General features: G+C 55.2%; 1 protein-coding gene across 1 annotated transcript in view; it reads right to left on the bottom strand.

Moving 5' to 3' along the window:
* The window catches only part of UBE2O (ubiquitin conjugating enzyme E2 O), a 62,746-nt gene extending 53,808 nt beyond the window's left edge, over nt 1-8,938 (bottom strand). The window contains 1 exon segment of the mRNA XM_040577773.1: nt 8,414-8,938. Within this exon segment, the coding sequence (XP_040433707.1) occupies nt 8,414-8,890 (477 nt within the window). The 5' untranslated portion in view covers nt 8,891-8,938.
* Between the last annotated feature and the right edge of the window lie 4,801 nt (nt 8,939-13,739).

The raw sequence follows: 13,739 nt of genomic DNA, 5'->3' as shown, positions 1-13,739 counted from the left end.
TCGGGTTCTGGCATTTCCTCCAGCATCACTTTTGCTGCTGTATAATCCTGCACGGTGCTCTCCTTCCCTACATTTCAGGAATATACAGCATCTATGCGCAGCCTAGGACCTTGCTTCAACCTGTGAAGTTTGTTCCAGTTCAGAAAGCTTCCACAGCGAGAATAATTCGGGTCTATGTTCATCAATCACATGCCGCATTAAATACACTTCAAGGAAGGAACATTACATACTACTACACCTCATTAGGAAGAGCTTCCCGAGCTCCTTGGAACACACCCGAACACTGCTCAGCCTGCCTCTTACAGGAAGCAAATGAATCACCCACATCTGCAGACTCTAAGAAACAACAAAACCCAAAGATTTCCAGGAAGGACAGAGATTCCTCCCCTTCCTCTCCCCAGCTCCTCTTTTCTTCTTTAACCTGAAGACTGCAGACAACTCGCTGAGATTGTACTTCAGCATGGGAAGCCAAAGCAGTTTCTATAACCTGGACCCCGCAGGCTTCATGTGGCACAAGGACAAAAATTGCTCAAGTTAAGGACAAAACAATAAATATGAAGAGCTTGTTCACTTACGGCCAGTTACACAACCACGTAGTAACTCTAAATTTAGAAAATGTGGCTAGTTTGTCTCAAGACTAACGCTGTTTCAAGGAACTTGGACTCAGACGCTGAACAGAAGCATGAATACTTCTTGCAGCAGCCATGAGAATTATTCACTTGGATTGGATGCGTAACCTACCTTCCAAGGAAAAAAAACAACTTTCATCTTCAAAAGCAGCCCGAAGAGCAAAGCCAAGGGACAATTCCAGCGCAGGGCCCTCCTGGAAATCTGATCACTTCTGAGCAGAAATATCCTGCTGTACACTCACCTCCAATTCTGAAAAGCCAGTTTCTGGGGGGAGCAGCCCTGCAGCAAGCAGGGCAGCTCCTGAAATGCCCGGCTCCTCTCAAGCAGCAGGTATGGCAGGAGGAGCTGGGGTAGGGTAACTGTGGAGTAAAGCTGGAGGAAGCAGAGCACGAAGCTACTCAAGCTACAGAGCTACTCAAGCTCCAGTTGTGTTTCAGCACAGCTGTTGCCAACAATTTTACCGAGGACTATGATCTAGGACATTATTTACTGCCTACATATCTTTCTAACTCGGCCTTGCAAAATTCTCCCAGCTTACAAGATTCATACTCAAATTAACTCTAAAAATGCTAGGTTACTCACCAGTTTACTCATGCGAGGGAACAAATCAAGTCCGAGTCCCTCAGTACCAAGAGATCCAGTATGCCATCTAGTTTCCAAGCCCCCTTTTTTACCCAAACACAGAATAACCAATGTGTTATGGTTCGGGTGAGGGTAATTTATCTGTATGGAAGTCCCCAGCTATAACTGCACGGAGGAATGTCAAACATTTTTCCACCATCCAGACAGCTCACCATCTCCAGCCCTGCTCAGAAAGGGTCAAATAGAGAAAAGAAGGAGCATAGCACCAAGAAAACACAGCTGGTGGCCTTGCACTACTTCGGGCTATCTTGCCCACGGACACCTGCCCCAGGCACAGCCGAAGAGGCACTGCCACATCAGCGGCCCGAAAACTCTTTGAAGATGAATGTCCTACTTACTTGCTAAGTATCCTTATCAGTAGAGAAGCAGTGCTGTTTCTTAAAACAAAAATGATTCATATGCAAAATTCCTTTATTCGTGAAGAAGTTACATCCTTTCAAAAGTAGGTAAAAAAAAATAGATGAGCTGTGATGGAACTAATTCCAGCTCTGCCGGTATTACTGTGTTTCACTTCAAGCAGAAGGCTCGATGTCCGCTGACAGATGAAACGCCCCCAGTCAGTCCAGCAAGAGGGATGCACGAGGAAGTCCCAGCTTTGGGCTAGGAAGCACAGTTAAAAGCCTTAAGTTCCACATCCTTTCAGATTAAATAGCCCTTTTGCCTGTCAGCCTCCACACCTCTCCCCAGGCAGAACAGCTCTGCAGGCAGCTGGAGGGACGTGCCTCCTAAGCCGTGCTTGGTGCCTGCTGAATCCCGCACCGCTGCTGCGATTTTATGCTGCAAAATGAACGCTGCTTAATGGAGCGAGGGCACGGCTACCTAGCTTCCCTTCAACTCCAGACACTGTAACCAGAGGCTCCGAAGTGATACCGCAAGCACGCGCCCAACAGACTCTTTCCTTGTTTCAAAGTAACTCCCACCCCTTAAAAAAAAAAAAAAAAAAACAACACAAAAGTGAGTCCCCAAAAGACAGTGCTCTAGATACCACTTCCACAGCCCTCCAGCTGCTCTCTTGGTGAGATTTAGACCAGCAGGTGAGCAGAGACACGGTGCACCAAAATCTTAAAGATCTCCCCCAAAACCTGAACCAAACTGCACCACAACCCCTCCACGTCACGAGGTTTCTCTGGAGCAACTCAAACCTGACCAGAGACGGACGAACAAGACACATAGTCAACATACAGGTACCCAAATCTGCACACATCATTACCAAACTCATTTCTGCTCCCTTACACCATGCTCTGGAGGTTTTGGCCCAGAAAGGTTTCAATTTCCACTCGGGCCTCTTCCCGAGGCTTCCTGCTGGAACAGGGCACCCAGCAGCTACCAGCCCGTAATTCTGCTTGCCCCGCACCCAGGCAGATGCACGAGGGAGGCAGGAACGACCCTAAAACATCCAGGGTAGATCAAGAAATAGGAGTCGCATGAACCCTGGTTACGATGAGGCAGCCGGGGCCTGTGGGGTGCCCCTCAGGCCCCCCTGAGAACACCACAGCTGATCTGCAAGCACCCCCAAACACCAAGCCCCCTTTTTTGTAGTGTTTGATGTTTCACCCCCTACCTTTCCACCTCTCACACGGTCTACCTGTCCCTTCCCTAAAAGCACGTAACATCCAGAAATCAAAAAGCCTACCGAAACCCGAGGGTAAAGCTGCCACCCAGTCAGCCCAAGGACTTTGCTGGTAGGAGAAACTGGCTTTTGCTGAAGTACAGTAACTCTACAAATTTTGGTTTCAGACCCAAACACACGCACATTTAGCAGCCTAACAGCAAATGTAAAAAAGCCCAAAGGTTACCATGAAGTGTCCCAGAACAAAAAATAATCTGTAGGAAGACAACATTCTCCTACTTTACCACAGGCCTGAAGGCCCCAGGAGGGGACACAGCAGCGGTACAAGGCAGTGCTGAACTGAGCTATGTGTCAAGTGCTCCAGAGCACAACATAAAAGGAAAGAAACCCAAATCACCTCTCTGTTCTCGGCCTTACTGACATCAAAAGCAAGTGCAAAAATTTCAGGCCGAAGGATCGGTTTCTAGGCTTGCACTGACCCATTTGGGCAAAACCCCAGCACAGGGTGGGAGGTAGGAGGGGAGTGGAAACAACGAGGCAGGTTCTTCCTGAGGAGCATTTAGGAAGGTGTCATCACCTTCAGAACCTTTGAAATCCCACAAGTAATTAAGGCTCTGAGCCTCACAAATGCTGGTGATTTCCCCGCACCAACACGGATGCTGAACATGAAAAATTGTGGCTTGCTCTGAAGAGAGAAGAACTGAGGACAGCTGGCAGAAGCAAGGCCTTGCCCCAAAAAGCACCTGTCAAAGCTTCTGCCATTTAACTTCTGAGAAGAATCTTTGCCAAAAAAAGTAACTTTACATAATTGTTTAAAGCCTAAAACGGAAGCCCGTTTTGGAGCTGCACAGCACAAGTGAAGGAGAAACTTTATGAGAAAGTTGCAGCAAAATGCCTCACTTACGCAGGAATTTCAAAGCCTGTCGTGGGCTTTGATTGATTCCTTCCAAAGCTTTTAGTGCACATTAGTTTGTTTACTAGTCGTAAGAGCATTACTAATTTAGCTGCCTTTTTTTCCCCCCCCTTTCCTTTTAGCTACACCAGCACATCGCAAGCGAGTGCACCTTGGAAGAGGGAGCAAGCCACAAAACTGCTTGCTGAGTGAGGTTTTGTCCATTTTAAAAATAACACTCCTGACTGGGTTTGGAACAAGTATAATTAATTGCTTAGCCCAGGTAGCCACTCATACTCCCAAATTGTCAATTCACCTCGCACACTGTACACAAAATATCTCTTCGTACAGCAACAGGGTATAACATCTAGTACTCAGGAGGTTTCCACACCACGCGATGTACAGGAGGCCATTTCTTTAGTAAAATATTTATGATGATCCCCAAATCCATATTGCAAGCGTCCAACAAATCAAAGTAAAGCAAGAATCAACTCAAGGGTACGTAACCTTGCAATGAGTGCTCGCGGGGCGGAAATGATACCCACTGAAGTGACTGTTTTACACAGAACTACACAAATTCCAGTAAGCTTTTTCTCTCCTCCTTGCCTCTAACGGCCGTGCAGATCAGGTGGTTTCAAAGCACCCCCCTGGGAGACTAACCGAAATGTCAGATGCAAGAAGAAGGTTAGACAGAGCTTCCTCGTGCAATAAAAAATATCATTATTAGCTTATGGGTGTTGAATTTGCACAGTTCTGCACTGTGACCAACATTTATTCCTGGCTCCTGACAAGCAGCCGTACCCAGGCCATCCCTCTTCACCTGCTGGAATTTAAATACTCTACATCGCAGCACTTTAGACAGTGAAGGCACTGGCCAGGTCTGAAGATGGAATATTTTTAAGGCTGTGTTTTCATCCCTCGGTCTCGAGCAGGTAGCACACAGTCACTGGTGAGGATTGATGCCTGAAGAGCCCATGCTAGCTAGTGGCTTCAAGGGATGGACAGGAGAAAATACAGACCTCCAGTAAACAGAAATATTTCCCTCTGCTGTTGTATAAACACACTGAAATCACAACTTGCAAGTTTAGGTCATAATGACTATATGACAGGATTCAGACAGCAAATAAAATATTCATGAAAATATTGAAATTACGCAGGAATAATGTCTTCAGAAAGCTCTCCTGCGAGCTTACATTCATGACTCAATATTTGAGGTCAAGAAGTTATGGCAGCGAAGGGTGGGAAGGAACGGGAGGGCTGTGTGGGATGAAGCAGAGCTGAATTCACAGAAACTCGTGGAGATAACATCAGCCAACTTCCAGCTAACAAGCTGATCAGCCACTGGGCTGTGCCTGAGGAGCCCTGATAGCACGAATCCGTTCCCAAAGCAAAGCCGAATGGTGTAAGAGAGCCATCCGAACCAAGGGGGATTCTGGACCTTATAAAACAAGAGGCTAAAAACTTCCCGAGGAGTTTCCCCTCCTCCTGGGTCCCTACATGCTGCCTCCCTGTAAACCCACAAGCACTACAGCATCACGCCAAGACGCCAGCGCAAGCATTCATTCCCCGAGGCAGACGGAGGAGCACAAGGCAGGAATTCAGCAGGCCGGCCGGCTGAAGGCCTCTAGATAAGGTGCTGAAACACAACACCTGCACTTTCCACTTCCCCCGTCCGCAGAAGAAGGCTATCAGCCTCGCACAAGCGCCGCGGCGATTAAAGGCGGTGGAAAACTCCGAGGCTTCCAGGTGAGAGGCAGGAGGAGGAAGGGCAGCAGCGTTTCAAAGCACCTTGCGAGCCCCACTAATACCTAACAAAATGGAGAATTTTTGTGAACTTCCCAAAGGCAGCTCAAGCATGCAGCAGGGATACCAACCTACAGCCGAGAAACCCTGAAATTAAAATTCAGCTGTGTCTAATTCCCTGCCAATTTGTTAGAACAAGTACCAAGCGCTTGCACCTGTGAGCAATACCTTCAGGATTTCTGCACCAAGCCTTCCAACGGCAGCGTGAGGACAAGCAGGGTGGTTCCAGCAGGCCGGAGGAACCGCTGGTTGCATGACAGCACCAGGGTCCAACAAGACACGGTTGGCAAACCTGTCTGCAAAGGGAAGCTTCCTCCTTCCAGGGCTGTGTTTGACATTATTTGGCAGCAATTCCTTCCCGGTGTTCTCAATTGGGAACGTGCTCATGGAAGGCAGGAAAGGAGTGCAGACACCAAGGATAAAAAACCCTGGCTCTTCTTTTATTCGCATGAATGTCACGATACTGGCGATGACTATCAAGCCAGGAATGAGCTCAAATAAACTACTAATTCGGCTGGAAGACCTGGTGGACCTTCGTACCAAATGCTAGCTCTACTTCGAGAGAAAGTTTCTATTACTTATTAACATCGGTAATTGTGTGCTTGTGGTCAAGTGGCAGCCTGCCTACCACTTCCAACGGGAAAGAACAAAAGTAAGCATTGAACTTCTAGAAGCAACAGTAAAAATCATTAGTTTACATATTCCCTGGCTGGAAAAAAAATAAAAAACACACCTAACCCCCAACTTTAAAGAAAACATGGGGAAGCTCTCCGATTGTAACCCAGCTTGGGTACAGAACGCTGCTGCTGACCTTTGCACTAGGAGCAGAAGGTGCTGTTTGGCTCTCCTCGAAACCTGCAGCGACTTTATTTCTCCCCTTTGGCAGGTACAACACGTGCTCTGACCGACACACATGGCAAGGTTTGTGGATCTCCAAGTGCTCGAGAGCTGACAGAGGCACCCAGCCCTCGGCGCACACCAACCGGGCACACCAGAGCACACGATGGGCCAGCAGGGGCCTTGGATGCAGGATTTACCTTTATCCTCTGCCCACCGCAGGGAACTAAATGGGACCTTGCAAGAACCGCAACGAGCACCCTCCCAAATCCATCACGGAGCTGCTTCGGGACTGGTTACCACTTCTAAAGACGTCAAATAACTCACAGGCAGAGATGCTAGAGAGTCAGAGCCCCGGCCAAGAGACGTAGCTGCAGGTGAGGGCTGGCACCAGCGCCCAGAAGCCAGCAAGCCTCAGCCCCACGGCACCCACGCGGTGCCCGAGGTTTGTTCCAAGGGGTTCCCAACGGCACCAGATTTGGGTTCAGTAAGCCCAAACTGCAGCGCAGGCTGCACAAAATGCCTCTCAGTCTTGGTGGGCAGCTTTTCAAATGGGAAAATCGATGCGGTAAGTGCACCTGAGTGCCTCAAGCTCTCAGGAAACTTCTCCCCGGGGCCCAGTGCCTGCGCGGTGAAGATGCCGACACCGGAGAAGGACCAGGAAAAGGGAAGAAAAAGGAAAACCCTTTATTTATGTAACTGTCTTCAACTTCTGGTCATCCCCAGCCTGTTTTTTTCTAACGTTGGGCACTCAGTACCCTGTGCAAAGTCAGAATTAACAGATCTGAATATAGGAATCCAGGAACAATTCCTAAATCTGGGTTTATTCACCTAAACCAAGGCGGCCTTACTTAGATGCCGAAAAACACGCTCAACTTCGGACTGATTTTTGCTGCAACAGCATACAAAGACTTATTTAAGGCTGCAGTGATTGAATCGTGGTTTCTGTAGAGAAAGAGGTTTTTTTTTTCCTTAAAGGTAGAAACATACGGTGTGCAAACATCCTCCCTTAATGCCCATTTTCATTTTTCTTATCTCCAACTGGTCACGTGCCCAATGACACTATCCCCTAAATATAGCTCATCCTGCCAGCACTCGCAATCCCACCGCTCTCTGCAGGACCACAACACACCTTCCTTCCCCGCTTCCTCCCTCCGCATCACCTCGACACCTCACCGTGATGATTTCGGGGTGGCAAAGCCGCCGGCACGCCAGGACCCTCGGGCTCCCGGTGCCCCCCCGGTGTGGCAGCCCCCCGGGCGAGGGCAGCGCCGGCCTTCTGCTGTGCTCAGCGCAACGCCCATGGCTCGCCGGCCCCTTTGTGCTGTATCGCAGTGCCCCCTCTCTCTCTTTTGTCTCCGTGCCGCCAGGCAGCCTGCTGGAAGCCCCCCGGCCAGCCTCACCCCGGGCACTGCGCCCATCCCGGCCTCCCTCGCGCCCCGCGGAGGCGAGCGGGAGGTCGTGGGATGGCGGTGGGCTCGCCAACGGTGCCCAAGGCTCGCATGGACGAGGGCACGTCCCGTACCATGAGCTGCCCACCGTCGGCTTGCCGGGCCACCCGTTTCGCTGCTGGCTGCCCTAATAGAGGCCGTGGCGCCGCCGTCCTCCGGTGCCACCGTCCTCGACGCGGAGGCCACGTCGCCGGCAGAGCTCGGTGCCACCGAGAATCGCCCCGGTGGGCAGGCTCGGGAAGTCCCGAGACGAGGCCTCCAGTGGGGAAAGCTGAATCCCAAAGGGTTTGAGGCCCTCGGGTGGCGGAGGACGAGCCGCCCTCAGCCTCCGGGAGGCCGCGGGCCAACCTTGGCCGCTCGGAGAGTGGCGGGCGGCCTCCGCCGACCCCTCGGGGTGGTGACGGTGACGATGATGGTGGCGGGGGGATAACCGCGGCAAACCCGCAGCCTCCCGCTCCTCCGAGGGAAGGACGGAGGCTCCGGGGCGAGGCCGGGCGGCGGCCTCGCGAGGCCCGGGCCTCCGTGGCGGAGGCTTTGGGGGGCGGTGGGGGGCACGAGGCCGGTCGGTGCGGCCCCGCCGCCAGTTACCTTGGTCTCCTTGACGTGCTGCTTGATGCCCTCCGGGTACCACTGCACCCGCACGTAGCCCCGCCGCAGCGGGGAGGCCCGGCCTTCCTCCGTGCCTCCCGCCCCGGGGCCGCCCGATTCGGAGCCACCGGAGCTGGCGGCTCCTCCGCCGCCGCCTCCACCTCCTCCTCCGCCGCCGCCCCGGCCTCCTCCGCCGCCTCCTCCTCCTCCTCCTCCTCCTCCCCCCGCCGCCTCCTCTTCCTCCGAGTCCGAATCCTCGCCGTGGATCAGGCGCACCAGGCCGAAGCGCACCGAGCCCCGGTACCGGCCCGACACCAGGTCGTGCGAGAAGAGGAGGCGCTGCGAACCGCCCGGCGGGGGCGCCGCGGGGGGGACCGACGGGACCGGGACCGGGACCGGGACCCCCGGGGACGCGGCGGGGACCGGCGGCGGCAGGATCGGGCCCCCCGGTGCGGGCGGTGCGGGCAGCTCCGCCATGGCGCCGGGCAGAGCGGGAGAAGCGCGCGGCCGGCGGCGGAGGCTGGGGGAGGGGAGGGGCGGGCCGGGGCGGGGCGCGCGCGCGGGTAACGGCGGGGGGCGGGGCTTAGCGCGGCCGCACGCCCCGCCCCCTCCCCGCCGCCGCCGCCGCCGCCGCGGCTTGGACGCGCCCCCCGCTCTCCGCCCCGCCGGGTGGTTACGTCACGGCACGGCCTCTGGGCACGCCCATTGGTGGCGTCGTGCCACGCCCCCCTTGGCGTGGCCACGCCCATCGCGGGGAGGGAGGGGGGAGGAGGTGGAGGGGGGAAGGAGGGAGGCCTGGGGGACGTGGGCTCCGTGGGGAGCGGCCTCGGGTTGTGACGGGGAGGGACCGAGGAGCCATTTCTGCTCGGAAAGAGCGGTCAGGCGTCGGGACGGGTTGCCCAGGGAGGTGGTGGAGGCACCGTCCCTGGGGGTGTTCAAGGAGAGGTTGGACGTGGTGCCTGGGGACGTGGTTCAGGGGGTGACGGTGGTGGTAGGGGGACGGCAGGACCAGATGATCTTGGAGGGTTCTTCCAACCCTGGTGGTTCCGGGATTCGGTGAGAGGAGGAGGCCTGGCCAAGGCTGGAAGAGAACCCAGGCCTCAGCAGAGGAGAGGTGGAGGCTGAGGTGGCCTCCGTTCCTGGGGCAGTCGGACGGGCACTGCAATGCAAAGGTCTCTGAGCTGTACGGTGAAGCGACACCACCCCCCAGCAGGCACGTCCCAGGCCGCAGCTTCTCCTCAGGCCTCCCAGGTGAGGCCCAGGTCTGCAGGAGAGGCCGGCATCCACCCACCCGCACGGGGCGAGCGTGCCGTGCCCACGTCAGCCAGGAGCAGCACAGCACTTGGGGAGCAAGTGAACCCCAGGCCATGCCCCAACACCCTGCACTTGTGCAGCCCCCGAGAGAGATCAGGGAAAGAAACCAAAAATCCTGCCACAGGGATTTAGGGGAAACTGCCCAGAACATGCAGAGGTTGCACAGGATAAGGGCCTGTCCCACAGAGACCACTCTACGCAATACCCGTGGGGCTGAGTGCTGCTCTCTGGGCAGTGAGGTGCTCTCCGGTTCACAGCAAGGCACAGTATTCCTCTTTATGGCTCCTAAAAGTCCTCATTAGGGTGTGCAAATGAGCCGCAGACTAGGCTTCATTGACTCGAATGTTTTTTCCCTCCTCTATCCACAGGGGGTTTTGAAATAAATGGTTTTTGAGAGGGTCTCACTACTGGGTGTCGTGGTGATGTGGCTCCTCGCTGGAGCATTTCTCAGCACCGACCCCAGGGACAGGGAGCAGAACAGAGCTAAAAGGGAACACCAGGTGAGGAAACAGCAGCACACCCCTGGGGAAAGACAGGTTAAATAGCTCTCAGTGCAACACGGGTGTACAGCTGGTTACGCAGATGTGCTTCTGGGACCACAGATCTCCATCCACATCCAAGACAGGGCAGCGACCTCTGCAAAGTGAAGGAATAGGGGGGTACAAAGTCCGGGCTCAAGATTTCACCCTCTGCATGGCCCCAACACAGCTATGCTGCTGGGGGGAGCACGGCACAGCTCCCAGCCCCCTTCTCTCTGTGCCTGGCCCTCTGGGAACAGGATCAGGCCTTTGGGAGGGGAGAAGGTGCCCTCTGACTCCGCTTGAGCCAGCGCTGTGTTCTCCTTACGGCTCCGTGGAAGGTTTCAAAGCCCAGCTCTGTCCAGCCGCGGTGGTGATGCTTCTCATCATCTCCTTAAAGCACATCACAACAGCTGCTAATAAAATATAGATACGGGTAATGGGCACAAACTTGTGTGTGGATGGAAACTGTCCCTCTTCAGAGCAATTACGTGCTGAAGAAGAGCAGTGGGGTTTCAGGGAGCCACAAATAGCCACGCAAACAATCACATTACACAACCAGCCAGGCTCGCAGCGGGGGGATTTTAATGGGGACGAGTCAGGGCTGGTTGCTCGTTAGCAGGAGTTGAGCCGGGTGTGCTTCTGCACTCTGATCTCAGCTGGGGCTCTGATGAGCTTTCCTGGGGAAGTGGCACAGAAGAAGGACTCATCTCTTTCGTAGAATCACAGAATATCCTGAAGAGGAACGGACCCACGAGGATCATCAAGTCCCCCTCCTGGCTCCACACAGGACCACCCAAAAACCAAACCACGTGTCAAGAGTGTTGTCAAAATGCTCCTTAACCTCTGGCAGGCTCAGTGCCGTGACCACTGCTCTGGGCAGCCTGTCCCAGTGCCCGACCACCTCTGGGTGCAGAACCTTTCCCTAACACCCAGCCTGACCCTCCCCTGTCCCAGCTCCATGCCGTTCCCTCGGGTCCTGTCGCTGTCCCCAGAGAGCAGAGCTCAGCGCCTGCCCCTCCGCTCCCTGTGGGGGAGCTGCAGGCCGCCATGAGGCCTCCCCTCAGCCTCTTCTCCAGGCTGAACAAACCAAGGGCCCTCAGCCTTTCCTCACACATCTTCCCCTCAGCCCCTTCCCCATCTTTGTTGCGTGGAAGCTCCCTTTGCCATCTTTGTTGCCCTCCTTTGGGTGCTCCCTAATAGTTTATGTCCTTCTGACGCTGCGGTGCCCCAAACCTCACACAGTGCTTGAGGTGAGGTCCCCAGCCAGCCGGACCACGTTTTTAAAAAAAAAAAAAAAAAAAAAAAAAAGACCAGAAGAACACACAAAACCAAGAAACATTTTGGGGGGGGGTTCAGGAAAGATTGGACGTGGTGCTTAGGGATGTGGTTCAGTGGGTGACATCGGTGGTAGGGGGATGGTTGGACCAGATGATCTTGGACGGCTTTTCCAACCCTAACGATTCTAGGATTCTAGGATTTTACAGCCGTGATCTTTGAGGTGAACCAGACCGTTTCAGCCGGTGGCCTGACCCTCGGGGCCCCGGGCCCGGCTGAGGCGAGCGGGGCTCTGCTGCCACCGCGCGGCCGCTGCCGGGGCCCGGCCCCGGGGCTCCCTCCGGGAGAGGCTTCGCCCTGGGCCCGCTGGGGGTCTGCGGTGGAAATCCCGGCCTGCAGGGCACCACAGCGGGCTCTCGGCAGGCGTCACCGCCTTTCGGCGGTTTTTGTTTTCCTTTTCTGCGCCCCCGAGGCAGCTCGGAGAGGTGCTGCGGGGCTGAGCTGGGGGAACGCCAAATGGCTCCCGGTGCTCCCACAGGGACTGGCTTGGGGCGTACCGCCGCTGTGCAGGCTCAGCCGTGTCAGCGGACAGACGTAGAAAAAGAAAGCAGGAAGAAATTCTGTACTAGGAGGGCGGTGAGGCGCTGAACAGGCTGCCCAGAGGAGCTGGGGGTGCCCCGTCCCTGGAGGTGCCACGGTGAGCCCAGCAATCTTATCGGAGCTGGGCGGGCAGGGGAAAGCCGCGCCCTTGTGAGAGGAGCCCTTAGGGGTGAGCAGGGAAGTGCCCTGTGTCCCCATGTTGCTTATGGTTACCCTGCCTTCCCCTCCTTGCTCGTGCTGCCCTGCTCAGGCACCTCTGGCCCTCCCCACCCCAGCTGCAAATGGCCTCCGAGTGGTTTCACCTTGCTTATGTACATCTTTACGCACGCACAATCCTCCACTCGTCCTCTCATCCTCTTTGCTGAGACCAAGACCTTGCAAGTCCCGTGACGGGGCTGGTCCAGGCCCAGCCTTGCTGTGGGATGCAGGGTTTGGCTTCCCCGTAGTGGCAGCCGGAGCCCATCCATCTCCACGGGGTCACCCCGGCTCCCACTAGCAGCGTGCTGAGCCAAGGGCAGGAGAGCTCCTGCAGAGCTGTAGGAGGCAGGGTGACCCAGTAACATCACCCAGCTGCCGCATCCCAAAGGCAGAGCTGGATCTAAAATGCCTGGAGGTCTGGGATGGGAGGGAAGGAGCTGCTGGAGCCCTTCCCACCTGCCCAGCCCTCTCCTCCCAGAGGAGCCCGCTCTGAACTCAGTCCTCCTTCGTCATGGGGATTGTGTTACGAGTGTCCATGACCTAGTTACAAACTACTGCAGCCCAGCAGAGAGAAGGAAATGAGGCTAATCACTGCCAAGTGCCTGTGCTCTAGGGAGGGGATAAGAAAGGTCTCCCACCCCTGCTTTAGGCTGAAGTTGCCCTGGCCAAGCAGCCTTGGGTGAAACCTTCCCCTCTCTGTCTGCACTCTTTCCTCAGAGTCCCATGTACAGGAGTAGCAAGGAGATATCCCAGCCCTGCAAAGGCATGTGTTGCTCAGGTGCAGGTCAGAGCCGGAGCTCAAAGCCTGCTTCCCCTGGGATCAGAGAGATCCCAAATCCTTTGACTTGTAGCATCCCTTCCCTAGCTTCCTGCGACTGCAGAGGGAAGCGCCTTGCACCTTCACCAGAGAGGAACCGACTGCACTGATGAGCCAAAAGGAACACGCCAGAGGAAATCCACATATGTGCACATTTGCAGATTAACATTTCAAGGCAGAACCAGCCCTTCTAGGGTCTATTTAGAGCCCGGGGACATGGCCACTGTCCAGAGCAGCCCTGCATTGCTATTTTGAAGGCACATTGGCTCACAATGTGAGCTGCGATGAATACCCTGCTCCAGTGGAGGGGATGGAGGCACCCCGGCTTTGCAGCACCTGCTGGAGATTTTGAACTGCTCTTGACAAGGCGAGAAGGGAGCACTGCGGGGTAAAAGCAGCAGGCAGCCAGCCTGGCAAGTGCTGGGAATACTGAGGAAGCCACAAGAGCTCCATGCTGCCGCAGAGCCTCAGCGATGCCGAGCACTCGCACGCTGCTGATCTGTGCTGCCGCCTGGGGCAGCTGGTGGGAGGGCAGGGGATGAGTAGGAATAAAACAAGAGCCCGTGGCTGACCCTACAGCGGGGCTGAGCCCTGCTGCTGT

The sequence above is a fragment of the Cygnus olor genome, chromosome 18 (assembly GCF_009769625.2).
Source record: "Cygnus olor isolate bCygOlo1 chromosome 18, bCygOlo1.pri.v2, whole genome shotgun sequence".
Lineage (NCBI taxonomy): Eukaryota > Metazoa > Chordata > Aves > Anseriformes > Anatidae > Cygnus > Cygnus olor.
Note: the sequence above shows the minus strand (reverse complement) of the source record. Positions and strands in the feature narration are given on the sequence as shown.